The 27,311-nt window shown below is 41.8% G+C and overlaps 1 protein-coding gene across 6 annotated transcripts in view; it reads left to right on the forward strand.

The window, feature by feature from the left end:
- Nucleotides 1-27,311, forward strand: part of INPP4B (inositol polyphosphate-4-phosphatase type II B) — a 519,946-nt gene that overhangs the window by 309,508 nt on the left and 183,127 nt on the right. The window contains exon 1 of one of the 6 annotated variants that reach the window (XM_066573707.1): nt 26,549-26,625. The exons of the other annotated variants lie outside the window; for them this stretch is intronic. Within the exon in view, the coding sequence (XP_066429804.1) occupies nt 26,609-26,625 (17 nt within the window). The 5' untranslated portion in view covers nt 26,549-26,608. Of the gene's footprint in view, nt 1-26,548; nt 26,626-27,311 lie in introns of those variants that run through there. 6 annotated transcript variants of the gene reach the window in all.

Genomic DNA, 27,311 nt, shown 5'->3' on the forward strand with positions numbered 1-27,311 from the left:
TTACACCTTGTAGGGGCATACAGGCAGATGTGAATATAGGCAATGTCTATGAGAGGGGTAAGAAATCATGAGAACTGTTGGCCAGCATAATCCCACCCACAGAAAGCCCTGGCAGCATCAAATCAACAGAGCTGATGACTGGAAAACCCCTTTATTGGTACTAATTATAATTCATGATCAATTTAATTGAAAGCTTAAAAAAAGATCCTCTATTGATTTATTAGTGTTTCCAAACGTCTGTACTATATATCCATTGGAGCTGACTTGTGTTTTTCCCCCATAGATAAAGGGTTTAATTCCTGTTTTCACCCTGCACAAAAGTTAAAGCAAAATGCAATTATTCACTTTAAGTATTTTGTTATGATCGGTCAGAAAAGCTGCTGCCTCTTTGATATGATCCCCTATGGTAAGATAGCAGTAAAGTTGGAGCTGAGAAGTGCTTTCAAGATTCCAGTAGCAGGAAGAAAATTCATTGCCGTACTCATGAAATCATCTTTGCTCATTAAACCAGCCTTCTCCGTTTTTGTTCAGTTTGATTGAAAACTGCTTGAAAGAAAACTTTTGAAGGGCTGCAGACAGGAAATATTTCGGCAGCTCCCTTTTTTTTTACCCAATATTGTACATTCTAATTTGCCTGCTCAATTTTATATAAATTTGAAAGTCAAATCATTGTCAGTTCTTTAGTCTAATTAGTTAAATAAGTTCAAAATCTGTGTTTCTTTTATTTGTGAATTTTTCAGTTGAGTTAATTTGTCGTTTGAAATAGATGTGAGATCAGGATAAGATATTCTTCTAGAAAGTAGAACATCACAGGCTTGTAGTGAATAAAATAAGATTCTGTCTTCTATTCAACCAAAGCAGAGCCAATTAGTGTAAGTTATATGGTCTGATATCAAAGGATCTCTCTTCGCTTATATTATCTTAGTATGATCTCCACGTGTAAGGGCACATTAGTACATTTTATTCTGTGCCTAAACCCAATCTGAAAAGTCATTACAAAACAATCTATACATTATTATTTGCATAGGATTCAATAGGATTAACATCCATCAATTAGTTTTATTTTGCAGAACGAGTTCTCAGTCTAGCCTGTTGGTAAGACTTCTAAAATTTGAATATTAAGTATCTGGTCATGTGTACATTATCAAATATGCATTTTTTGATTATATATCATGACTGTTTACCACTATTTATATGTTCACACCATTTCATTAAGGGCAAATTAACCCTTTCCAATCCACTGTCTGACGTCTAAAGACATTCTGATTGAAGGCTGTACAGCTCCGATGTCGGAAGACGTCCAGCAGGGTATTCTTACTGTAGATTACTGGCCGCTCTGTTGTCCGGGGCCTCTCCAGCATGTCCCATACTGCAGTACTGGCTCTAGCCAGCAGATGGTGCCATTGTATAATGGCAGAAGGAGAAAGCCCCCTAGGAAACCCTGAATCCAAAATTGGATTGCAAAGGGTTAAGCTGAAGTTGTAAAATGAATAAGAGATATTTTTTGGACACCATATACACCACATTTTTAACTTCACTGTCATTAGTTTATAGGTGTATAGTCAGGCTTTAACAGTGAAGTAGTCCACAATGTTTGCAGGATTTTCGGCAAGATTTTAAAAGGATGAACCAAATACCCTTGTCTGTAGACCATGGACTGCTCTAGTTACTCTTATAGTTCACTGTTTCTTTAAATGGACTATAAGCTTGGAGGGAGACTGCTCAGATATCATATATTTATATAATGTTTTTCCAAAAAAAAGACCTACTCTGAAAATAAGACATCCTGATTTTCAAGGGGTGGCTTGAAATATAAACCCTTGCTACAGTAAATAAAAAAGAAGTAAAACAATACCTAACTAGCCGTCTTGGTCCCTCACAACACTCTGTGGAGTTCTGGAAACTTGGTTGCAGTCCTCAGCAGCCGACAGAACACTGCTTCCTGGTAAGGGAGTTAACAAACCTCGCCTCCAGGAAGCGATGGCTCTGATTGGCTGAGCTGCAGCGCTGTGATTGGTTCATTGAGCGCTGTATTGACTGGCTGAGCCATGGCGCTCAAGAACCAATTAGAGCCATCACTTCCTGGAAGCGGGGTTCATGAACCCCATTACCAGAAAGCAGCTACCGAGACTCCGCAGACCATCAGGAGGGACTTGGACCGTACTAGGTAAGTAGCACACAGATTAACGCCGCGGTAATCGTGGTATAACGCTCCCATTTATATTTTAAACATGAATTTTCAAGCGCTGTCTGTTCTATTTTTTTTGCATGTAGCGCACCTCATCAATGATGGGGTGTGCTAAAGCCACTGTCAGAGGTATGAATGCAGCCGCACAGACTGCTGACATTGCTCACCACACTTTATACGACCTCCACCACTTCCCAAGGTTATTACATCACTAACTGTTTATAATTGTGCCCATCTGAGCCCCCTACTTGACAAAGGCGCTGGTGATGTGCTATGCAAATAAGGAAGATGGAACAATACCTCTGCAGCCCCACCTGTTGGATGGTAGCATTCCTTCAAATCAATGCTTGACTCTTTATACAGGTCTTTAGAGAAATGATTGGGAATTGAAAACCGAAGCAGAATCCATGGACAGACAGCTGTTTCGGGATCTTTGTCCTCCTCAGTGTGCAGTAGAATCCTGGCTTAGCTAGTGAGAGGCCTATGACATGGGTCGGGAGGGGTAACATCACTCCTTATTAGAGCACCAAGAAGGTGAGTGAGGAGACTTATAAGGCCATCTATGCTCCTCTGGGTAATATGCAAATAAGGAAGATGAAACAATACCTCTGCAGCGCAATCTATTGGATGGCAACATCACATTTACTGGGGGGGCAAATCTTCTGAAACACTGGTTGCATCACTACCCACATCAACAGGGGCAGACGTTTTCCTGGCCACCAGAGTGGTGGTATCATGGATATGAAGCGGGACTTCTAATTCTGGTGGTCGGCAGAGTAGCTGAGCCACTCAATTCTTCAGTGGAGGAGCGGTGAGGTCCTCCACCACTTTAAAATATCAAACCACTATGAAAGTAGCACTGTGAAAAAAAATTGATATAGTATGTTATGTCTAGTATAAAGCTTGAAGCAAGGGCATGACTCATTCTCTATTTTTGTGCGCAATCCCCTCAAGCCCAAACACATTTATTTATGCTCCATTGATAAATGCGGCACATGATGCATGTGGAGGAAATACTGATAGATTGCTAGCCAGCTATGCACTGTGCTCCAGTATTAATAGGTCGCCTTCCTCTTATCCATTTTGGCTGCTATGTTCGTTTAACTGTGAGCTCATGTAGTTGAATCCTTTACATGCAGTCCAGTAGATGGTATGAAATGCTGATATTTTTCCTTTGTAAGTGGTTGTGCAGTTTCACATGCGATGCGTCTGATTCTGGCTTCCAGTACACTTGGTTTGTGTATACTGCCTGTAGCTTCTGTATCATATCTAAATCCCTTCCACAAGGCCTAGGCAGTGATGTCAGGCACAGAACTCCGTCATAAAACTATAACTTATTCTTTCTATACGTTTTTAACGATGCAAGGATACACTAGGGTGGCCCTTATTTTTCAACTTTCTAAAAGTTCATCTCCCACCCTTCTATCTTGTTCCAATCAACAAAAAAAGCGATCAGTGCAAAGTTTTAGGTCAGTCGGACAACTGCGAGGCGACTCTCATCAACCATGAAGTTTAGAAATTTTCACCCGGAATTTGGTATTTTTAGATAAAATTTAATATTTTTTCTTTGGTATTTTATTTAGAATCACTTGTAAGCCCCAGTAATGGAAATCAATGCGAGTTTTCATTAATTTAATTAGCATTGCTATTGCTAAGTTAAGCCGGCTCTACTATTGCTTTAACATATAACTATGTTATGTGATTTGCACAATAACGTTGCATGGAGTATTTTGCCTGCATTAAAAGTAACGTCGCCATTAACGCCGTTGTTACATTTAACATGGTTCCCTATGTATAATGCTGAACACCTTTGGTTATACATAGGGAACCTTATTGGTTTTATCACTGCCCTTCATAAAGCAAATTTCATTGAGTGCAGTGAATTATTCATCAGGTGGGAGGGGCTGCGCTGACCAACATTTTGTTTTACAGATCATTGCCAGAGACCATAAAAAATACCCAACTGCTACTAAATCCTCTTAGGAAAAAATAATGTTCAATGTTTTTTTAACTAGTTTCTATTAAACAGTTATGGTGTATTTATATGATGATTCATGGATGTGTGGGAGGGGTCCAGCAAATGGGAACCCCCATTTTCAGGGAGTCAAGTTGTCACATCTTCACCATTAAATATATCTATGCCAGATAAGCACAGGTATTATTAGTCTTTGCCAAAAAAGAGAGATAATTCATTATTGAAACTGATGGTTGTATTCTACTTACCTACTTTGTATGTTTTTATGTTTTTAATCAATTTCTAGGTAATGCATGTACTATGTTCCAACTTCAAGGCGTTTGAGGGTCACCTAGCAGTTGTCCAATTGAGCTGAAGTTTTGCACCGCCTTTTTTGTTGTTGATTGGAACAGGATTAGAGGATGGGAGCAGCAAAAGTTTAACTTTCAGAAAATGACCCATAGCTTAGGGCCACCCTAGGACGCACGTCACATTTTTGCTTGATTTTTCATGGGTTAACTACATTCTAGCAGAGCTTGTTAGCGAATGTAAAATGAGATGTGCTTTGTTTATAAAATCTCCAACACGGCATTAAGATCCATAAAATAATCCCACGCATGACGCTATTAAAAAATAATTGGTTCCCCTTTTGTAATGCTTTCTTTGTTTACTAAAGCAGTAAAACAGGGAAGATCAAAATGGTCTGTTTTTTTATTGATTTAAGAAAAGTTTTGGGGAAATACATTGATTAAAACATGAAAAATTAAAAAGGATCATAACAGTGCAGTTATAGCTTGACTTGTCTTGTTTCAAGCTTACTGTAGAGAATGCATAGAACAAAAACATTTGTTCCAGTTGGTTCTAAAGTAAATTATTAACCGCATACAAAAAAATTAGTTCCATAAAAATGTGAAATAAACGTCTATAGAACAGCTGATTGGTTTTAAAGCGACCACTAAATTTTTTCAAAGGACAGGAGGGGGAGGGGCTGTATTACCTGCAGTTGTTTTTCTCTACCATACCTCCGATCCACTAGTTTTGGGCCCTGATTTTAGCAATCGAAGATGGCTGCAGCAATGTTTTTTATCTAACCTATTGCACACTGTGCACTGCTCTTTCATTGGCCAGTGCTGATCACATGAGCAGTTATGTCCAACCAGAGGGGAGGTATATTGGATTAGTAGTCTAACAGTACGAATGTACTGTGGAAATTGGGTAGTCTGATCAGTCATCTTGGAAGCTGAAAAAAACAACTACATGTAATATACTCCCGCTCACTCCAGCCCTGGGACAGAATTTTGTCCCCAAACCATTTAGCTGAATGGTTAATAGATTTTAACTTTCATTTACTTATATATTCAGAGGCTCTTTAGCTGATTAGGAGAGGCCTCCCACGTGATTAATGAATGGCTGTAGTATGCCTCATTGGATATTTTGTAAAAATATCATATAGGGTCATCCATAGTATATAAGATTGCTACTAGAAAAAGGAAAAGAGAGCCCACCAAAGAATAATGCAGGTGAAGTCTTGTTTCAAACTTTCAGGTTGATTGGTGAATCAGCATGGCTCTTCCCAGATTGCTATCTGAATATTATGGATGCTAAGCACTAGAGAATACATTGTATTGCTTTTCTTTATTCTGTTGATATACTGTTTGTATACTTTAATGTATTTTATTATTTTTATGTTTTTCCACTTTTTATCCCTTTAAGTAAACTTTATTAATACTTAGCCTTCACAAACCTATTTATTGTCACATCTTAGAACTCACTGTGAAACAAAAGGCTAAAAGAAGTTGGAAACTTTTCTTTCTTTTTTTCTTTTTTTTGTAGTATGTCATCTACTTCCTACGCTCTTGATCTAACGCAGATTGTGCAGTCACCCAGACTTGAGTGCATAGGCTTGGCTTCTATACATAATTTTGTCTGTGATTAGCTCAGTTTCATTAGTCTTCACACATTTCTTGGCAGTGTGGAATCCAATCAACAACTATTATGATATAGCTGTCTTAAGAATTGCTACTAAAATCCGCACATTTTCATAAATAGATCTGAATATTAAATGGGGGGGGGACTACCTATTATTATCAATAGTACAATAGCAAATTACAACAGATATGGATAAGTATGTATGCTGTGTTAAATATAGAAATTATTGTGGGAATGGCATAGAAGAATATAGCTATTCCAAAATTAAAGCTGTAGATGCTTTCCACATTGAGACCCAGCTTAAATATGCACAAATTTCTTCTTATTTTGAGCAACACAGTTTGGGCCCTCCAGGCACTAGAGTGAATGTGCCATTGCTGCCTCTGTACCCTCTACTCCCTGATTGGGAACTTAAAGAGACTCTCCAGTTTTGAGACAAAATTCTGTTCCAGAACCAGAGGAGAGGGTATTTATTACCTACAGTTATTCTTCTCTGCTGTTCCGACGATCCACAAGCCCCGTTTGCACACATCAAAGATGGCTGCTGCAACTACCTAATGCACACTGTGCACTGCTCACTGATTGGCCAGTGTGGATCACATGAGCAGCTCTGACCAATCAGAGAGCAGGTATACTGCATTGGTAGTCAAACGCTACCAATGCACTGTGAGGATTAGGTAGCCTGATGATTGCAGTGGCCATCTTGTATTCCAGGGACCTGGAATAAGTGGATCAAAAAGATGGCAGAGAACCATAACTGTCAGTGTCCCGGCCCTGGTTCTGTCCCAAAACTGGAAGGTTGCTGTAAAGGTGTAAGCCACTTTATACAGTATATTTTTAAAGATAAACTGGAAATCTTGCAATTTGACATTTACTAATAGTGCCATGTCTTCATAGCAGCACTGATGGCTCGGTGTGAAGCCCTATCCCTCGGGGAGTCCTTTGATTTGCCTTTTCCTTTAAACCATATATCCACATTACAGCCTCCTTCATCTCTTGACTACATCCTTTCCTCCACTTTGAGTGAGCCAAAATGTTAGTGCATGCACTCATAATCTTCCGCCTAGACTACTGCAGTATTCTGCTCTGTGGCCTCCAATGCAACCATTTGTGCCCCTACAATCCACCATCAAACGTACTTCCCTTTGTTACTCTACCCTCTGCCAATCTCTTCACTAGCTGCCCATTACCCAGCAAATTGATCCCAAATATTAAAAAATTACATACAAGACTGCCCAGAAGCTGTTCCCCCTCCATAGATCTAAAAAGTATACAAAACAGACCTCGTGGTGCACACTGGGCTTATTAACTATAATTAACACCAAAATTGCCCAAAGAGCAAGAAACACATCGGTTGAATACAGTCATTAAAATCTAACTTTTATTGAACTCAGTTAAAAATACTAAGAGGCATTAAGAGGAATTAAAAGTACAACCCCCTGCCTATCAAATCTGGGAGCATTAAAGGGGTTCTCCCGCAGAAGCAAGTGCAGTTATGCACTTCTGTATGGCCATATTAATGCACTTTGTAATATACATCGTGCAATAAATATTGGCCATACAGAAGTTATACACTTACCCCCTCCGGTGCTGGCGTCCCCGTCTCCATGGCAACGACCAAACTTCTTCTCTGGTCGCCGCAACAGTCGCGCTTGCGCAGAGAAGAATCCTCTTTTGGAGGGTCCGGGCTCACAAGCTGCGTCCTGGCTCCTCCCCCTTCTCAACATCATCGCGTAGCTCCGCCTCCGTCACGTGGTGCCGATCAGCCAATGAGGTGGCTGTAATCGGCAGTGGAGCTCAGACTGGAGAACATCCACGGTGCACCATGGGAGAAGACCCGCAGTGCACCATGGGAGAAGACTAGCGGTGCACCTTGCGAAATGATGGCGGCCATCTTGGAAGAAGATTTTTATAACTTCATGAAACAGCTTCATGGTGAGTAGAAACGCTCTAAAAAAACGATTTACATGGGTAGTTTGTGATGCTTGCTTAACATGGGGGACTGGAGTGTGAAAATTTTTTTGTTTTGGCCGTGGGACAACCCCTTTAAGACACCAATAATATATATCATTCAATGCTGCTCCAGTCTGCTGTATGATGGGCTCTATAGATCTTTCCTGAATAGCTAGTAGCTATAGAAGATATGAAGCAGGTCTCTGCTGCTGACTCATGACTGCCTAAATATTATCACCAGGTCTGCTTGCTTAAAGCTGTTCTCTCGCGAAAGCAAGTCCGGTTATACACTTCTGTATGGCCATATTAATGCACTTTGTAGTATACATCGTGCATTAAATATGAGCCATGCAGAAGTTATTCACTTACCTTCCCTACGCTGGCGTCCCCGTCTCCATGGTTCCGTCTAATTTCAGCGTCTAATCTCCCAATTAGACGCGCTTGTGCAGAAGGGTCTTCTGGCTTCTGTTCGGTCCGGCACGAGCGGTGTTCTGGCTCCGCCCCCTTCTACGCGTCATCGTGTAGCTCCGCCCCATCACATGTGCCGATTCCAGCCAATCAGGAGGCTGGAATCGGCACACGTGACGGGGCGGAGCTACGCGATAACACGTAGAAGGGGGCGGAGCCAGAACGCCGCTCGTGCCGGACCGAACAGAAGCCAGAAGACCCTTCTGCGCAAGCGCGTCTAATCGGGAGATTAGACGCTGAAATTAGACGGAGCCATGGAGACGGGGACGCCAGCGCAGGGAAGGTAAGTGAATAACTTCTGTATGGCTCATATTTAATGCACAATGTATATTACAAAGTGCATTAATATGGCCATACAGAAGTGTATAACCCCACTTGCTTTCGCAAGACAACCCCTTTAAGCTAAAAGAAACACAGAATCCCACCAACATGTTTTGCCAACATACTGGCATCCTCAGGGGTTACTAGAGGTGCACCCACCTAAATGACAGCTGTTATATAACATGAGCGAGGAATTCTTCCATTTGACTCCATAGATCTCTAGCGTAATCTTCCGATACCTCCCCACATGTAATCTCTGGTCATTAAAAGACCACCTTCTTTGGTCTCCTCTTGACTTTCTCACACAACCATCTCCAGGATTTCTGCCATATGTCTCCCACACTCTGTAATGTACTGCTCCAACCAATCAGATTCTTTCCCCACCTTTCAAAACCTTTGAAAGCAACATGAAAACCAACCTCATCAGAAAAGCCTACCACCTCCAGGAACCCCGCTACCATGCAAGCACCTCCAGCCCTCACCTATTGGTTCCTTCCCCCTCCATTGTAGATTAGAAGTCCTTGCGGGTAGGGTTCTCTCTCTCCCTTTGTACCCGCCTGACACTCATTTAGTCATGTGTATTGTCCTTGTTTTTTATTCTATTATGCTATACACTGAAACCTTTTTGCATATGCAGCATATTGGATTTATTGTTTTAAAAGTGATTAATAATAATTGTGACATACCGCTACCAGATACCGCATCATCTTTCTATATTTTCTGCCATGTGATATGTAGCCACAGATAATATCTGCAGTGAAGTTTATTTTTGTACTCTGTATTACAGCAAAGGTCTGCTGGGTTCTCTGAACTGGAAACAGCTGTGTCAAGAGGGAACCAATGTGTTATAACCTAGGGCAGTACAAATAACTCTGTCTGATTACATAAATGTATAGTTACAAGTCCTACTCCAAGGCAAAACTAAAGCAAACAAAAAAAGGAACATTCTTGCTGCATGAGTTGGGTGACTGTAAAACTAATGCAAACTACTAGAACTAGTGCCCGTTACATCAATCAGATCCCAGTTTTGATCTTCCTAGTGAAGGATCAAACATATCTTTTAATTGCTTGCACTGGATAACTCCTTTACTTTTTGTTTGCACTAGCTTTTATGCATGGTGCCCAATTTGTTTCATTACCAGATGTAGGTAAACAGGTGTACTGTGCACTAAAATAGACTGTGTTAAGCTCTGCTATTCATATTGGATCCATGTGGTCCAAAGTGAATGGGTTAGGTAGGCACAGCTGGTGAGGTCACTCTCAGGTGTCTGCCCATCCACTCCAAGCGAGTGGGGTGGCCCGGAAAAACTGTGAAGGGATAAGAAGAGAGTACACTTTAATAAAAATGTAACTTTTATTCATTGAGTACAGGTATTAAAGTATATGGTATACATGTGAATGATTGCTGCATCAGGAACACCTACTCAATAACAGGTTGGTCCCCCTTTTTGGGCAATCACAGCTTTCAGACATCAGATTCCACAAGGTGGCAAACATCCTCCATACTTAACTCAACCAATGCCTGCTGTAGCCGCTCTGTCAGTTGGTGCACATTTTGACGATAAGTGTGAGCAGATCTCACATCCTTTTCCAGCATATCCCAAACATACTCAATGGGTTACAGTCCAGTGAGTTTGGGGGCCAAGGCAGTGTGAAGTATTTATTGTCATGTTCTTCCAACCATTTCCTAGTTATTCGAGGTCAATGTTGCTCTTTTGAAAGACTTCCGGAAGATTTGGGTGCAAATGGTCAGCTAACAGGTCCCTGTGGTGTCCACCATGCAAGGATTGTGGTATGATGACCATTGGTCTTTTTGTACTGCTGGGTCAGTTGATGCTCAGATACCAGATGTGTCACATGAACACTTGCCTATAGGCTCAACCACACATGACCTGCTGCTTTGTGATCTTCTGTTTGATAGCTGTTCATGGTTCAACCAGTCTTACTATTGTGGTTCATGAACAGCCAACAAGTGTGACTGTTTCATAAATACTGGCTACCATACCTCAAGGCACCTACAGCGTGCCCACAGTCAAAGTCACTCAAGTCACCACGTTGACCCATGAATGCCAAATGTTGACTTCTGCTATGCAGAGGACAGGTCAGCACCTTATTTTAGAGCAGATTGTGATGCTGACATGACGTGGTACCACTTTACTGATGTCACACGCCAGCTGTTCCTACTGCAGGGATTGTTCGGTGTACATATGGCTGCTACATGCAGAGGTCATGACATTGGACGTTGTATGTGGATGACAGCTTTCTGTTTTATTTCCATAGATGGTTGCATTAGTTATTTCCCCACCACTGTTAAGCACATAATGTAGTCTAGATTATGAGGGAAGGCGATCCAGCAGAACCTGACTTGGCTGAGGTTTCTTGAGTAATTCTAAATACTTTCTCCATCACTTCAGTGTCCAGTAGAGATGAGCGAACGTACTCGGTAAGGGCGATTTCGCAATCGAGCACCGCGATTTTCGAGTACGTCACTACTCGGGTGAAAAGTACTCGGGTGCGCTGTGGGTGAGCGGGGGGTTGCAGCGGGGAGTGGGGGGGAGAGGGAGAGAGAGAGGGCTCCCCGCTGTTCCCCGCTGCTGCCCCCCGCTCCCCTCTGCAACCCCCCGCCCCACAGCGCACCCGAGTACTTTTCACCCGAGTAGTGAAGTACTCGAAAATCGCAGTACTCGATTGCGAAATCGCCCTTACCGAGTACGCTCGCTCATCTCTAGTGTCCAGTAATGTGGATATACTAAGGCTCACACATTATAGTGAATCCAATGCCAAGTAGCAGATGGCACGTTCGGAGGGTACACTGCAAAGAAGGAAGAAAGCAGGTGAATCAATGCCATTCTAGGCACTTTCACATTAGCATGGAGCCTACAGCTGTACACGGCATAGATTTTTTACTTTTGATTTAACTCTCGGAACTTGAAATAATATTGGAAAATATTGAGCTCCAACTCCTGTCCAGTATCCTGTAATTAATTCTCCCTGCCATCTTGATAATAGAAAACCACAGGAATGAATTCACATCATTGATGCTTTCCATCTATTTTATAGTACGTGAATAACACATAGAATAAGCTTCTCTGTAGTTCATAGCTGGAATCTTGTTTAGATGTTACCCGGTAAAGTAAGGTTTTAAATCTGTAAATCATTATCTGATATTACAGGGAACCGACTGTGCTTTCTACTAAAGCTGCTATTTTGATATAAATAGACAAACATCATTAATAGTGGTCCCGATACCATTATGTCTCTGTTCTGGTGGAGCCGGCACGGCCAACACTTCTCTTACTGTACTGAGATTGGCATTGCTGTATGCGGAGTAGTGAAGTTACAGTGATGTCCTTATCAAACTTGGGATGAAAGGTGTTTTGTTTGATTTGTAGATGTTACACAAGCTTACCAACAGAGCAAGGCAAAGATGTGAAGAGGAGAGCATCACAGACAGGTCTCTCAGGTCGGCCGAAAATAAGTTTTTGATCTAGAGTGGACAGTTCTGAAGTAGTCGGTGGTCCTTTTCACAGCTGAATCGTTGACCTTTGAATAGCAAGTAGGGAAAAAACGTATACATTGTAAAATTTAAGTAAACCTAATCTTAAGCCTATTTAACGAAACCTTTCTTTGCTTATACACAATGGTTTTCTTTCTGATTACCTTTTGCAGGGACATGCATTCCCACATACATGTATATTTAGAGAGGGCTACCGTTAAGATTTTTTTGAACTGCATACCGTAAAATATTTTCCATTTTCCGCTGCCTTCAAAGAAATCGGCCATTGAAGTTAAATTGTGAGCTGCATGAGGATGTTCCAATGCAGCTAAATTTTAACATAAAGTAATTTTGCAAATAGTCTTCATTATAAAATTCCAGTGTCTTGTTATACAGCTCTAATGCAGATCTGTAATTCTTTGTTACAGGCCTCAAACATTGTGTATAGTCCAATCATAAACTCGCCAATGGTGGGGGAAAAACACATCATAATGTATCATGTGCCATGACACCAGAGTGACAGACCCTAAGGGCTCAGTCATACGGGCGTTTTAACGTGCATTTTTCAGCACGTCAAAAAATTTCCACTAGATAGAACCAATGCTTTACAATGTGAGCAGTCACATATGTGAATTTGACATGCGGAAAAACGCCCGCAGCGAAAATTATAGGACACAGGTTCACAGAATGCATGTAACTGCGGCAAACCAAATGAACTCATGAATGGGTAAGTGCTGCTTCTGATTGGCTGAGCGCAGGGACCAATCAGAGGCTGCTCTCAGCTGCCATTTAATAGCTCAGCCAATCAAAGGCAGCCCATTCAGCAAGCGGGGATTTGCTGAATGGAGCAGGAAAGTGGAACCCCCAACGCAGGTGTGAAACCACCCTTGCATGGCTATTTTGACCTTATATTTGAAATAAAAGCTTATAATAAAGTGAATATTTGCGATATCTATGAATTCCAATACTCCTCAAAAAATTGAAAATACAGTTCTATTATAGTGCCAATATATACTAATTAGGTGTCAATGATATAAATACTGCATTTGAAACATATACAAATATCCCACTGAAATGATCTAATAGCTAAAATAGAGAAAATTCTGTGAAAAAAGTATATATACTTAGTCCATGTGTCCTAAAACTAATGCTTGAAATAAGAATGTATGAGAATGAATGTATCCAAATACGAATGCAACAAACTTTACACATATCGCTGCTCAAGGCAGCTTCCTCAGGGGAGGTTTTTCTATTATTGACATACTGGGTGCATTTGGAAATCAGCAAAATCACACAGAATCAAAATAAAGTTTATATCCAAAACATATTTCTTGACCAAATGGCATTACTTATAAAAAGTTTTTTCACTGATATCCACATATTCTACCGAACCAGTAAATATCACTGCAACAGTCCATTACTGACAGCTGAAGCTCATAACTGATTGGATAAATGTCCTTCCTACCTCCATCAAGATTGTTTGATAGATTTAGACATAGCAAGCTTGACAAGCTGTCAGTTTCCCTTTCGGTACTAGTTAACAATCCCTTCCTTTATATTAGCGGCTTACTGCAAAGAAGGAAAATAATAGAGAATGAGCTTAATTAGCTGTAGAGAACCTGTTACTGGGAGACGTCCCCAAGAAGAACAGTATAGCATCTCTCACAAGTCATTACAGATAAGAATAATGGACATCATACACCAATAGGTCCCAACTAGAGATGAGCGAGCACCAAAATGCTCAGGTGCTTGTTACTCGGGACGAAATTTTCGCAATGCTCGAGGGTTCGTTTCAAGTAACGAACCCCATTGAAGTCAATGGGCGACCCGAGCATTTTTGTATATCGCCGATGCTCGCTAAGGTTTTCGTTTGTGAAAATCTGGGCAATTCAACAAAGTGATGGGAACGACACAGCAACGGATAGGGCAGGCGAGCGGCTGCATGTTGGGCTGCATCTCAAGTTCACAGGTCCCACTATTAAGCCACAATAGCGGCAAGAGTGGGCCCCCCCCCCCGTACTGTCAGCGTAAAGATCTTTCTCCTCTGCCATAGCTGTAACAGCTGTGGCAGAGAAGAACGATGTTTGCCCATTGAATTCAATGGAGCCATCAATACAGCAGGTTCCACGGAAAGCAATGGGCTGCCGGCGATCGCAGGATGAATTGTCGGGAAGGGCTTAAATATATAAGCCCTTCCCTGCAATTCATCCAGAAATGTGTTACAATAAAAATATATACCGGCATATAAGGCGACGGGGCGTATAAGACGACCACCCCAACTGTCACCTTATACGCCGGCAATACAGTGGAGCAAAGAATAAAAATCATTACTCACTTCTTCTGACGTTCTGCGGCGCTGCTGCAGGCTGTCGCTCTCTCCTGGTCCACGGCAGAGCATTGCTTTCTGGACGCAGGGCTTGAAATCCCCTGAATGATTTGCCTTCTATATGTTCTCAATGGGGTCGGCGCTGCTGCCGCCGGCCCCGTTGAGCGCATATAGAGAAGAGAACAGAAATCGCAGATCGCACATAGGTGCAATCTGCGATTTCTATGGCCTTAAGAAGGACTGTTGGGGTTCTTGAAACCTAAAATCACTCCTAACACTCTCCCTATAGCAGCTCCGGCATCAGCAGCACTGTCCTTGATCTCTGTCAGAATGCATCTGTGGCGAGCCGCGGGAGGGGCAGATTTTAATACTCGGGTGACACCTCATCTCGCCAGCCACTCACTGCAGGGGGGTGGTATAGGGCTTGAACGTTGCAGGGGGAAGTTGTAATGCCTTCCCTGTCTTTCTATTGGCCAGAAAAGCGCGCAAATTTCTCAGGGAAGAAAATGAAAGTAACCCGAACACCGTGTGGTACTCGTTACGAGTAACGAGCATCTCGAACACCCTAATACTCGAACGAGTATCAAGCTCGGACGAGTATGCTCGCTCATCTCTAGTCCAAACAGAAAAACCACTGGTAAAGTAAACCCTTCCCAACCCACTGTCTGGTGTCTGAAGACATTATGATTTAAGGCTGTACAGCTCCGATGTTGGAAGACATCCGTCAGGGTTCTCTTACTGTATATTGCCAGCCTCTCTGCTGTCAGAGCCTATCCAATGTGTCACCTCATGCAGTTAATACCTAATTTGGGTTGTGTAGATCTGTTCCCATCTATAGCTGGTTATAAACTTTGCTATATGTCCTTTGTATTATGATCTGAACTAAGGGTTCGGAAATATTGGAAATTTGATGACAGGGTAGTATTTATGTTTCTTTTTCCTTTTTGACATTCGTATTCGTAAGATCACAAGAAAACAAAATACCAATGTTCATGTTATTTATGAATCTTGGTAATAAATTGGCAGTGAGGTAATCCGTCCTGTCAAAGTCACGCTTACTACTGTGCATGATGTCAGGAAAACAAACCTTTGCTTTGATCAAATAGGCTAATAAGTTAAAACCGTTTTTCCACTTAGTTGTTCAACATTTCTTATACAGATGTGCCTCAGGGTGCATTGTTACAATGCTATATTTACAAACTGCACAAACTATCATATTTTAAAGCCATTCCCTCTCTGGCTACTCTTCCGACTATATAAATAAAACCTCAAGTAGAAGAACAAGAAGCTTGTATTTATATCCAACAAGATACACATGGGCTTTCATATTATTATTCTTACCTTTTGGTGTAGACGTACCTTCTTACTGTGTGTAATGCAAGAGGCACAGAAGGTTCTGAAGTATGGGAGTAGATGGGTATATTCTTCATTACGCTCTTGGATTACTCCCAGAGTAACTCATGACATCATAGAGTGACCTGCTGGATTGCAGAGCGCTCATGCTCCAGCAGATGCAATAATGAACAACCTGAGCAGCAGCCAGATCACATATTCATGTGAAGAAAATGGATCCTCCTAAACAAAAAGCACTTATTGCAACTGCTTTATCCATTAGCAGCAACAATCTGGATGAGCTATCGAGCAGTGAGGACAGTGTGATAATGATGTGATTGGTATTGAATTACTTTTGGACAAAAGAAAAGAGTTTAAAAAAAAATGTGATTTGAACTTACTCTTTATCCTGCAAGGCAAACACTGTAAAAAAAATGATGCCAAAATGCTGCTTTTCTTCCTTTCACAACCCCCCCCCCCCCCCCCAAAAAAAAAAAATGGTGAAAAGTGATATGTACTCCAAAATGGTACCAATAAAATTATGAAGATCTCAAACGGCAATGTTGACGGACAATAAAAAAAGTTATGGCTTTTGAGGTATGAAAATCACAAAATATCATCTTGTCCTTAAGGCGTTAACTTATACATGCTTCTAAATAATGATCACACTGAAGACTGGCTTGATACTTACTTGAGAGGTACATCCCTGTGGTTCCTGCATCTCGTTCTATGCTGCACTACTGTCTGTGCAGAATAAATTAGATCACAGCTATTGCAGTGGGCATCGTCCTTTTGATGCTCTGATTTCAATCCTGGTTTTGGATGGGGTACAGATAGCACACTCCGAGTGTAATCCATGCTTATGGAGTGTGTTCCAGTATTGATGAACAGCCAGAGCATGTTCTGCAGAAATGCTGCTGCTAATGATGCACAGCTAGAGCATGTGTTCTGCACTTCTAGCATGCTCGGAGTGCAATGGTGAATACACCTAATATTTACAGACATAGAAAGGGAGACGAAAGAACAGAGAAGAGAGAAATGCCTGTGCATCCCTGTGTGTAGTTGGGTGACCAGAATACTCAGCTCTATAATCTCCAAAGTAGATTTATATGTTTCCATTTCAATCAAACCCTTTAAAACTGGTTAATTAGTCAAAGAAATCCAAAATAGAATGGCTCTTGTGTGGTTCTAGTAACATGATTAACTAAATCAGATATAATTAAACAGAAGGAAACTGTTACGTTCTTGTGAGCAAGTGAACGTTAACGGAGATAGGGACTGCAAACAGGACCCAAACATTCACCTTGCATACCAGCACACATAACAGATGGAAATACTATGAAAGTATTGGTTCGTGGATTGGCCAAGTCACTTAAGCCCGCAAGCCACTACAAGGCTCCTCCTTGTCTAGGGGTCCCTACATTAGCAAGGCAACTGATCCCAAGCTGCAGGGAGAATGGCAGAACCCTACCTGTAAGCAAGGCGATTGCCTTGATAAAGGCGGCCCCGTGCTGGAACCTCAGACCTGACTATCCCTGAAGGAGTAATGCATAGAACCAGACGGAGCTGGCAGCAGACAGATGCAGAACAGAGCAGAGACAAACTGACATGAAAGTGACAGAAAAGAAACGTAAGAACAGACGCAGATATGCAGGAAACCTCATACAGGACAGAAGGTCAGGAAGCCGACCCAAGACAGAGAGGCAGACAGGATACAGATCAGCTATAGCAAGCATGCAGGAAAACCAAACCAACCAGGCAGAGGGCGGATATTTATTTGCAAACAGACCGGTGGTGATTGACTAGCAGGAGAACACCACACCCAGCCAGCTTAATCATTATACACCTGTGGGGCTGTGCTGCTAGAAACCTATGTGGTACAACAGATCTCAGCCAGCACAACCCTTACAGTACTTCTCCCTTAAAGAGGGGCCTCCAGGGATACAGTACAGGTGCCTAATGGAAACAACCCTTCATCAGGATCAAGGACACATAAAATACTGTCGAGCTATTCGATGTTATTTGTAATAGACATGTAATTATCATATAATTTAACTCCATAATGTCACCTTTCTAGGATCTTTATTTTGTCCTTTAGAACTATACACAAAGTTTTAGTAAACTTGGTAAGAAGACAAGATTATGAAACCACCTGCTTTTCTGCCTTCCCCCCTCTGCTGCCATACATAATTAAATAGGAAGGTTATGCAAATACACTCTCTCCTTTTTATGTAAGGCTAGTGATGGCCATGGGATCTAATTAGCAGATTTCTGATTTGCATAGTCCAAAAATGTATTAATAATCAAAATGATATGTAGAAATCCAAATATATATTGAAGTTTTCTGTTGTTTCAGCAAGAAATTGAATCCATCTAATCATATTCTCATACACTGATAAGCTTGAAACTTGAATAGTAAAGGGAAATTTCTGTGTGCTGCATCATGGGAGCATGTGCTAAACCAATAATAGGCCATTTAATATTACAACATAGGCCTGCAGGTTTGTTGTTCAAGCAGATTATATTAATACCGAGCTTTATGCCATTGATTTAGTATTCTGTCCTTTAGAGTCCTCACCGAGTATACAGAGCTGGATGTCTGTTACCCTAATCAGGTATTCACCCGGACTTGTTGCAAACCTGATAAGAACAATTTAATGGGAAGAAGGTTCTACTTATGTATATTTATTAAAGTGACCTTCCGGACCTGGACAAACAAAGATGGCCGCATCACTTCTCTGGCTACCTGATGTGCACTGTGCATTGGTATCCATTGGTAAGACACTAAATGATACATACTAATGCACAGTGTGTATCAGGTAGTCAGAGAAAGTTGTGCAGCCATCTTTGTTTGTCCAAGATCAGAGGGTCGCTTTAATGTAAAAGTGAATTTACTGTAAAATACAAAAGCCAGCTATAATCAGCTACCCTCTTCTAGCTTTTGTCCCCTGCAACTGGCATAGGTATAAGTTGAAATTACTAAACCCTTGGATTTCTAATATGTCTAGATATTCCATAATATGCTGCATTGCCTTTTGCCACAAGTAACTAAGTATTTTTAGCTTTATAGTCAAAGAAAACGAACTTTGCTGGCATATAATTAAAGAGTAACTGACATGTCAAAAGTTTTGATCAGTCGGGGTCCGGGTGCTGAGACCCCCAACTAATCACTGATATGAAAGGGCTGCAGTGCTCACTCAAGCACTGTGCCCCTTCAGTTGTCTTCATTGCTTATTGGCTGCTCTTAAGAGCTGAAGACGGCCATATAGATTTCTATAGACCTCTATGCATCTTCAATTGTCACGACCAGCGAGCACTGTAAGCCCACTATTTCAGCAATTAGTGGGCTTCTCAAGGAGCACTATGTGGAGTATGCAGGAAGCGGCAGTGCTGTTTCCTGTATGGGACCTGTTGATCATGTGATCGCCGGCGACCCCCCTCCCTCCCCTGTGTGTCAGAGCTGTAAGGTTAAAAAAAAGTTACAAAAATAATCTGTATTTTGCAAAATCTTTTTGTTATATCATCAGCAATTAAAAGCCCCAGGTCTAAAAGGTAGCGGGATATTTGCAAGACAGCTGCTTCAGAATTTTTAAAGGACTTTCAGTAGAAAGAGGATTAATTTTGGATCCGCTGTGATGTTAGAGGTTTATACACCTGTATACCACATGGTTTAGTCTGTGTTGCTGTGTCTCATCATTTGCGCAGATACAGTCGCTTCAGTAGTTCATTATACCGGCAATTGGTTATCTGTTCAAGTACAATTTTTGAACATAACTCGAGCTATTTTTCTTTAAATTAATGGTGCTTCCGTGGAATCAAAATTCACTCCTTCTTTGGCAAATTTGTTTACGGCATAGTGGGAGGAGCGATATATTTTTTCTTAGGCAAAGCCCTTTGATTGCTTGCTATGGTATGGGCGCTACATCGACGACCTCTTATACATTTGGGGTTGCAATGTGGTGTCTAGCTGTGGTAGCATAGCGGACAATGAGATGTGTCTGTATAATTATTATTATTATTTTTAATATATATCAACAATATCCATTTAATATCAAATTTACCGGTAAAGTAGATAAAATAAGTATTGTCTTTTTGTATATCAAATTTAGAAATGTCATACAAATAAGTTAAGTTTTCACCACCCTTTTCCGGAAACCAAATGTGGGAAACACCATTTTAATAGTGGACAGTTGTCACCCCCCATCATACAATAGAAGTCATCCCTGTAAGTGTAATAACAAAAGCTAAAGGGTCGTGTTCATCTGATTCAGACTTTTTAAGTGTTCATTCAGACATATACAACATTGTTTATTAAAAAGAAGATGCGGACCAGGGATGCTGCACAGAGCCACACAATGTGCTCAGCATACGCCCCGCAGTACTCCATCATAACAGGCTCTATTATGTGCCACCAAGAAAAGTAAAGTCATGAAACCATCTGAACAGCTGATATTTTCTACTGCATTTAGCAGCAATTTTACAGAAATATCTTCCTATTCTCACACAAGATGATATACCGTGTGAATAGAGATGAGCGAACGTACTCGGTAAGGGCGATTTCGCAATCGAGCACCGCGATTTTCGAGTACTTCACTACTCGGGTGAAAAGTACTCGGGTGCGCTGTGGGTGAGCGGGGGGTTGCAGCGGGGAGTGGGGGGGAGAGGGAGAGAGAGAGGGCTCCCCCCTGTTCCCCGCTGCTACCCCCCACTCCCCTCTGCAACCCCCCGCCCCACAGCGCACCCGAGTACTTTTCACCCGAGTAGTGAAGTACTCGAAAATCGCGGTGCTCGATTGCGAAATCGCCCTTACCGAGTACGTTCGCTCATCTCTACGTGTGAATTATTAAAGAATAGTATTCTGTATGTTGCAAGACGCGGGAGAACTCTGGGCAGCGTGTTATCGCCTACTGAATTTAGGTCCCAGTTCAGACGCACAAACGATTAGTTGTCAGTGCAAGGCTTTTATGCTTACGGTGGCAGTCAATGCAATGTTTGTGCAGACAAGAGTCATAGCTTTTCTTCTAGTGACAGTACAAATACATTAAATATAAAATAGTTTTGGAAAGATTCACATGATGTTATTTATAGCAGTCCATTCAAGCCGTGTCATTTGATGTATGTGGGATGTACTATTCAAACGAAGGTCAGAATTTCAAAATATTTATCACGTATAGAGAAAAAACAAATGCATGTTTCAGGAGCAGTTCAACACCGTATTGACAAACATAATGGGGCTTTGGAAGGATTTCGTTTTAAAGCAATTGAAAGAATCAATGTTCTATCAAGGGGAGGAGAAGGGAGAAAACGAGTGCCTAACGGAGAGGCATTTTGGATATTAAAATTATTCACCAGTAGAGATGAGCGAGCGTACTCGCTAAGGCAAATTACTCAAGCGAGTATTGCCATTTTCTAGTACAAGCCCGCTCGTCCCAAAAGATTCGGGGGCTGGTGAGGGGCGGCGGGGGAGAGCGGGGGTGGGGTGGGGAGATCTCTCTCTCTTCCCCCGCTCCCCCATGCTCACTCACTCAACTCACCGGTCATCCCCGCTGGCCCCCGAATCTTTTGGCATGATCGGGCATGTACTTGAGTAATTTGCCTTAGCGAGTACGCTAGCTCATCTCTATTCACCAGACGTCCAAAAGGGTTAAATTCTAGAAATTATTTGCTATAAATTTTTTAGAGACTTAAGGTACATTTACACGGGACGGCTGTCGGGCAAACTATGCCCAACACTCGTCCCTGTGTTTCCTTGCTCCCCTGCTCCTGCACGAGAGCTAGCAGAACTCTCTCACACATGGAGTGGCCAGCAGGGGGGCGGGGCAGTGCAGGAGATTTCTCTCCTCTTGCTCCCCCGCCCCTCTCCATTGAGATAACACAGCGGCTGTTCACTACTGAACGGACGCTGTTTTAACTGAGCGATGAGCTCATTGCTGATCTTTTATGCTACATGAACTATAAGCCCATCGTTCAGTTTAAACAGCGGCTGTTCAGGGGCTTTTCAAACAGGGAAGTGACTTTGAACTTTTGAAATATTTGTTTGTTCTTCACAAAGGTGACTTTCCAAATCCGAACTGTAAATAAGCACATCGTCCAGGTATGCAGCTGAATAGTCATGATGACACTTCACGTTTCAGTCCATCATCTTTGTTTTGAAAAGTAGCAGGTGCCCCATGCAAACCAAACAGCATGTTTTTGTACTGAAACAAACCTTCTAGGGTGGAGAAAGCAGTTTTCTCTTTTGTTCTATCAGGTAAAGATATTTACCATTAGCCCTTTACAAGGCTGTTTTCACATGTGTGTTGGAACTTGTGGTCGGAGGTTCTGTAGAAGATTGGGCACAAAACACCAGAAGAAAAAGCGCTGCATGCTAAAAGCCAGGCTGCTGGGCGGAAAGTGAATGGACCCATAGTCAGTAGGGTCTGTTCAGCGCTGTTCGGTTCCATCCTAAGACAAAGCCGTTCAGCCACGGGGATTCCCCTATCCTGCTCCCTGAATGGCGCAGGAAGGCGGAACCCTGAGCTCAGATGTGAAACCATCCTCAGATCCAGAGTGGAGATGTATCTGTATTACCCAGTCTCTCAATCAACTCATCAGCCCTTGGCATTGAACTAGGAGATTTTGTCTAGTTTTCTAGAGTCATTACAAAATCTCTGAGTGCCATTTGGTTGGGGAATCAAAACAATTGAGTTTGACCACTCACTTTTTGACTCCTCAATCACTCCTAGCTTAACCTTCGCATAGACTGCTTCTCTACCTGCTGCAGGTACCCTGTACAGCTTGAAGTTTACCTTCACCCCATCAAGACCAGGATTTGGTCCCCAGGGTTAAAAGTTTCAACTTTGGCCGACTGATTATACACTTTGCTCTAGGCTTATTGCGCCCTCTGCAGGGTTTGCCTCACAATAGGCATTACTATAGCAATTTGGTCTTGCATTTGTGCCATGTGCCTAATAACACTTCTTAGGGTTCAAACTCTGTTTCCCACGTCTTTTTGGCTATATTTAGCAGACTCTTTGGATGAAAACCATAGACCAACTTAAAGGGTGAGAATCCTGTAGAAATCTGTGGTTCTCCGCTAATGGAGAACATCACATATGGTAATAGACAATCTCAGTCACACCCTTTTTTTTCTACTACCTTTTTTAACATTTACTTTAGGGTCTTGTTAAACCTCTCGACTAACCCATCTGTGATACACAGAGGTATATATCTGCTTGGTAAGCTCTTGGTAACTAAGAATTTCTTTGGGGATGCCTGTCCTGAAAAGTATAAAACAATTCCCATGAAATACTTTTGATGCCAGTATTTCTTAAAGGGACAGCCTCAGAATAATTAGTAGCATAGTCTAGCACGACCAGGATAAACTGATGTCCTTTTGCTTGACTTCACTATGGAACCCACTATATCCATATTAACTCTCTCAAATAGTACCTTGTTAATAGGGAGAAGCACTAATAAGCTGTGAAAGTGTGACATAGGTACTGTCATCTGACACGTGGGACAAGATTCACAGTATTCTTTTATCCCTTTATAAATTCCATGCCAGTAGAACTTTTTGTTGGACAATTGGCTGGGATATGACCCAAATCCTGGCACCTCCAACACTGCAAGAGCTCTAGTCTCCTTGGTAGGGAGTACTTTCTAGGGCTGACTGCACCCTTGGGCTCATCAGTACCTTGCCAATGTTATGCCACCTCAGGAACTCTTGTCCCTTTTTCTGCATCTTTGAACCCTCCCCCATCAGATGGGAGTCTCTTATCAGCACTAGTCCCATTGCTCCTAGGGGGATCTGTGCAGCGGGGACATCACATAGATAGTCCTCTGTTACAATGTATATTTCTATGAGGTTGACCAGCTGGTTGGTGTTTTTGGGGACTTTACGACCAACCCAGCATTGCAGCTCACATAAAGTGCACATATGTAGTGATCAACCATTACCCTTTCCATGATCTGGACTGGCATACAGATATCTGGTTCCAGCCATTGACCAGGTAGAAAAGGTCAAACATCTGGGACCTGGCAGTTTGGTTGACGCTAACTCCAGTTGTGTACTCTTCTGGCATGGATAGCAGCCGTGACCCCTAGAAGAGCAAGTGTCTCAGTATGCAGTCTTTTACATTGTGCATGCTGAGATCATGGTTGGTTTTTTGGGATTCAGAAGTGAGATGCTGCGTGAGAACCTACATCCATTCCGCTTCTGGAAATTTCTCTCTGTGTAGTCCTCTCAAATACAGTCAGATATGCTTCTGTATTATCCTCAGTATTCATCTTTTGTAGATACCGTTGCACAGCCTCTCTTGCACTTAGACTCATAGAGGCCCTCTTTCATCCTTTCTCTCAGGGCGTCCTGCAACGGTCTCTCTCAATAGTTCAATTTCTTCCTGCTGTGCCTGTAGTTGCTGCTTGAACGCATGTTGCTGCTGACCATTTGCCTATTACCACCAACAAGTTGTCATGATGTTGCCCCTTTCAGCAAGTTTGGCCACATACAAAACTTTTGTAGCAATACCTGCATTCAGGGTGGGGTTCACCAAGGACACAGTCACTCACCCAGTCCATATAAAGTCCATCCAAATTTATTTTATTCCATTAACAGAAAATTAGTGGAGAAACAGCCATTGGCGGCATTGCACTTTGTGCAATAAATAAAAATAAAACTGCTGCCCGGCTGGAAACTAACTAGACAGCACTTTTCTCACCTAGCAATAACATGTGGTGTTTGTCGGCAAACAATCAGAAATTCACAGTGGACTTGTGTTCACTCCCAGGCTCTGATCCAGACTGCTTTGGCTTGTAGATTTTTATGTCCCAGTAACCAGCTCAGTGGAGACAGTTGAGCTGACTGGGGAACCAGGAAAGTCCTCTACTGTATATATGTGTGTGTGTGTGTGTGTGTGTGTGTGTGTGTGTGTGTGTATATATATATATATATATATATATATATATATATATAATGTAAACTCATCTCTATGCAATTTCGTAGAAGTATGATCTCACTTCAGATTTAAGTACTGTCATTTCATCTGCCCGTTGATTTGATTGCTTGTCAGTAGACTGCTAATTTACTCTCCTTATATCATCTACATTATGTTTGTGCTATCAATCGATTAAAATATTTTGTTTCAGAGAGAGCAACAAAAGCTTTGAGTAATGAACAGATGAAAAACATCACACAAGACATGTCTACTCCATCTTTGCTGTCGTAGAGGTGTTGGCATCACATGCGGTGTTAAACCAAAGCAAGGATTTATGCTGCGAGGCTGAAACTTGAAAGTGAGCATTGTTCTCACACTAGAAATATTGACTTCATTGCTTTGCTGTCAAGTTATTCAGATTTGAATAACTAAGCTTTGTAAACAAACCATTAGTCTATTAGTTGAAGCTGTGCAGCAAGAGAAGTCTGTGTAGTTTTTGTCCGAGTACATATGGTGATTTGTTCTCCGCTTTCTTATTAAATACTGTACAGGTTATTTAGAGCTCTAAGTAAATGTACAACTTCCAGGGATTTTTTTTTCTTTTAAAATCCACAAAGGTTTCTCCTACATTATGATAATGTTGCTATAGTCAGGTTCACATATCTGGAGTTTATGTTACAACCTTTTGTTCATGGATCTCCTCTCTCCCAGCTTGATAAAGGATTCCCAGCCTGAAGCATTGCCTACTTTTTTGTGTGCACTGGAGTCTCTTAATAAACCTTCAAGAATTTTGCATATTTCTTCAAGCATGTATTGTCTAATTTGTACATTCTACAATGTCTGAGGTTCATGACTGTGGTATCCATGCATAGCAGCAAGAACACGCACCTCAACACTCAAATACATTTAATACCTGAAAAGAATTGGACAACTGTTGTATTTACTAACTGTATAAATCACAGCACATATTCTGATACAATTGTGTAATTTTAATCAGGTATTAAATGGATGTGTGTGTTAAGATGCATATTCTCTCTATTAGACTGTTGCAGTCATGGCTTGCACACACCTTTGCATTTACCGTATTTTACTTGTATAAAGTGCTTCAAAGTTTGTTTTTTGTTCATTTGTGGAGGAATGGCTGCTGCCATGTCTGCCCTTCAGCCTATTTTTCGATCCATCACAGATGTTTTAATTAGGCTGTATGGTTTGAGTTCTACTTTTCCGAGTTTATTTGAGGCTTTTGCCCTGGGACAGGTGAGCCTGTTTCAGAGTTAGGACCTGTTTGATTGCTGGCCGCCTCAACGTGGCAGATGGGCCCACGTGATTTAATCAAAATATGTGCTAAGAGCCTTGAATTTTTATGTAGCCAATAGATACAACAGTCATGCAATTTTATTCAGGTAGTAAGTGTATTTGAGTACTGAGGCATGTGATCTATATAGTTACAGCCATGGTTTACATGCCCCTTTAATTTATGTGCATTTAATTTACTTGTAGGAAGTGATATAGGGAAGAGAGAGTATCCAAAAAGATCTAGAAAAGCTTGCACAGTGGGCAGCGACTAACAGAATGATATTTAACAAGGAGAACTGCAAAGTCCTACATCTGGGCAAGAAAAATGAAAAAAGCACATACAGAATGGGAGGAATTGGGCCAAGCAGCATATGTGAAAAAGACTTGGGTATACAAATAGATCATAGACTGAACATGAGTCAACAATGTGATGCAGCAGCCAAAAAGGTAAACACAATTCTGGGATGTATTAAGAGAAGCATAGAGTCTAGATCACGTGAAGTAATTATCCCCCTCTACTTTTCCTTAAGGCACATTTAGACACAACGATTATCGCTCAAAAGATGTCACTCAAGCGGCTTTTGAGTGATAATCATTGTGTTATTTAAAGCGCAAGATGATCGCTCAAGATGAGCGATCACCTTGCGCTGCCAGCGGAGGATGCAGAAGACAAGCGGGGTATCTCCGCTTGTCCTCTGCATCCAGCTGTTCCCCGCTCTGAGAGCCCGGCTGTTATACAGCTGAGCGCTCGAAGCGGGGGATGCAGAAGACAAGCAGCGTGTCCCCACTTGTTTTCTGCATCCAGCTGTTCCCCGCTCCGGGCGCCCGTCTGTCAGATCCATATGTGATCTGTACATCTGTTTTCTACAGGAACAGATATAGAGTTCAATGGGCCTTTGTGCAGAGAATTTGTCAAGCTCCTTTCCCTCAACACTCGGACCCACCACTTCCGCATGCGTTCCGACAAGAGGTCACATGGTATCAGAGCCTCCATTGCCAGTGACATTGTATGCAGTGATAGAAGGAAAGCCTTGCCTAGTTATTTTAATGAGCTGACAGTCTATCATGGCATCTTTGACAATGTAGGCCACAATACTATGTGACCTCTTGTCGGAATGCAACCAAAAATATGG

This window comes from Eleutherodactylus coqui, chromosome 7 (assembly GCF_035609145.1).
Source record: "Eleutherodactylus coqui strain aEleCoq1 chromosome 7, aEleCoq1.hap1, whole genome shotgun sequence".
Classification (NCBI taxonomy): domain Eukaryota; kingdom Metazoa; phylum Chordata; class Amphibia; order Anura; family Eleutherodactylidae; genus Eleutherodactylus; species Eleutherodactylus coqui.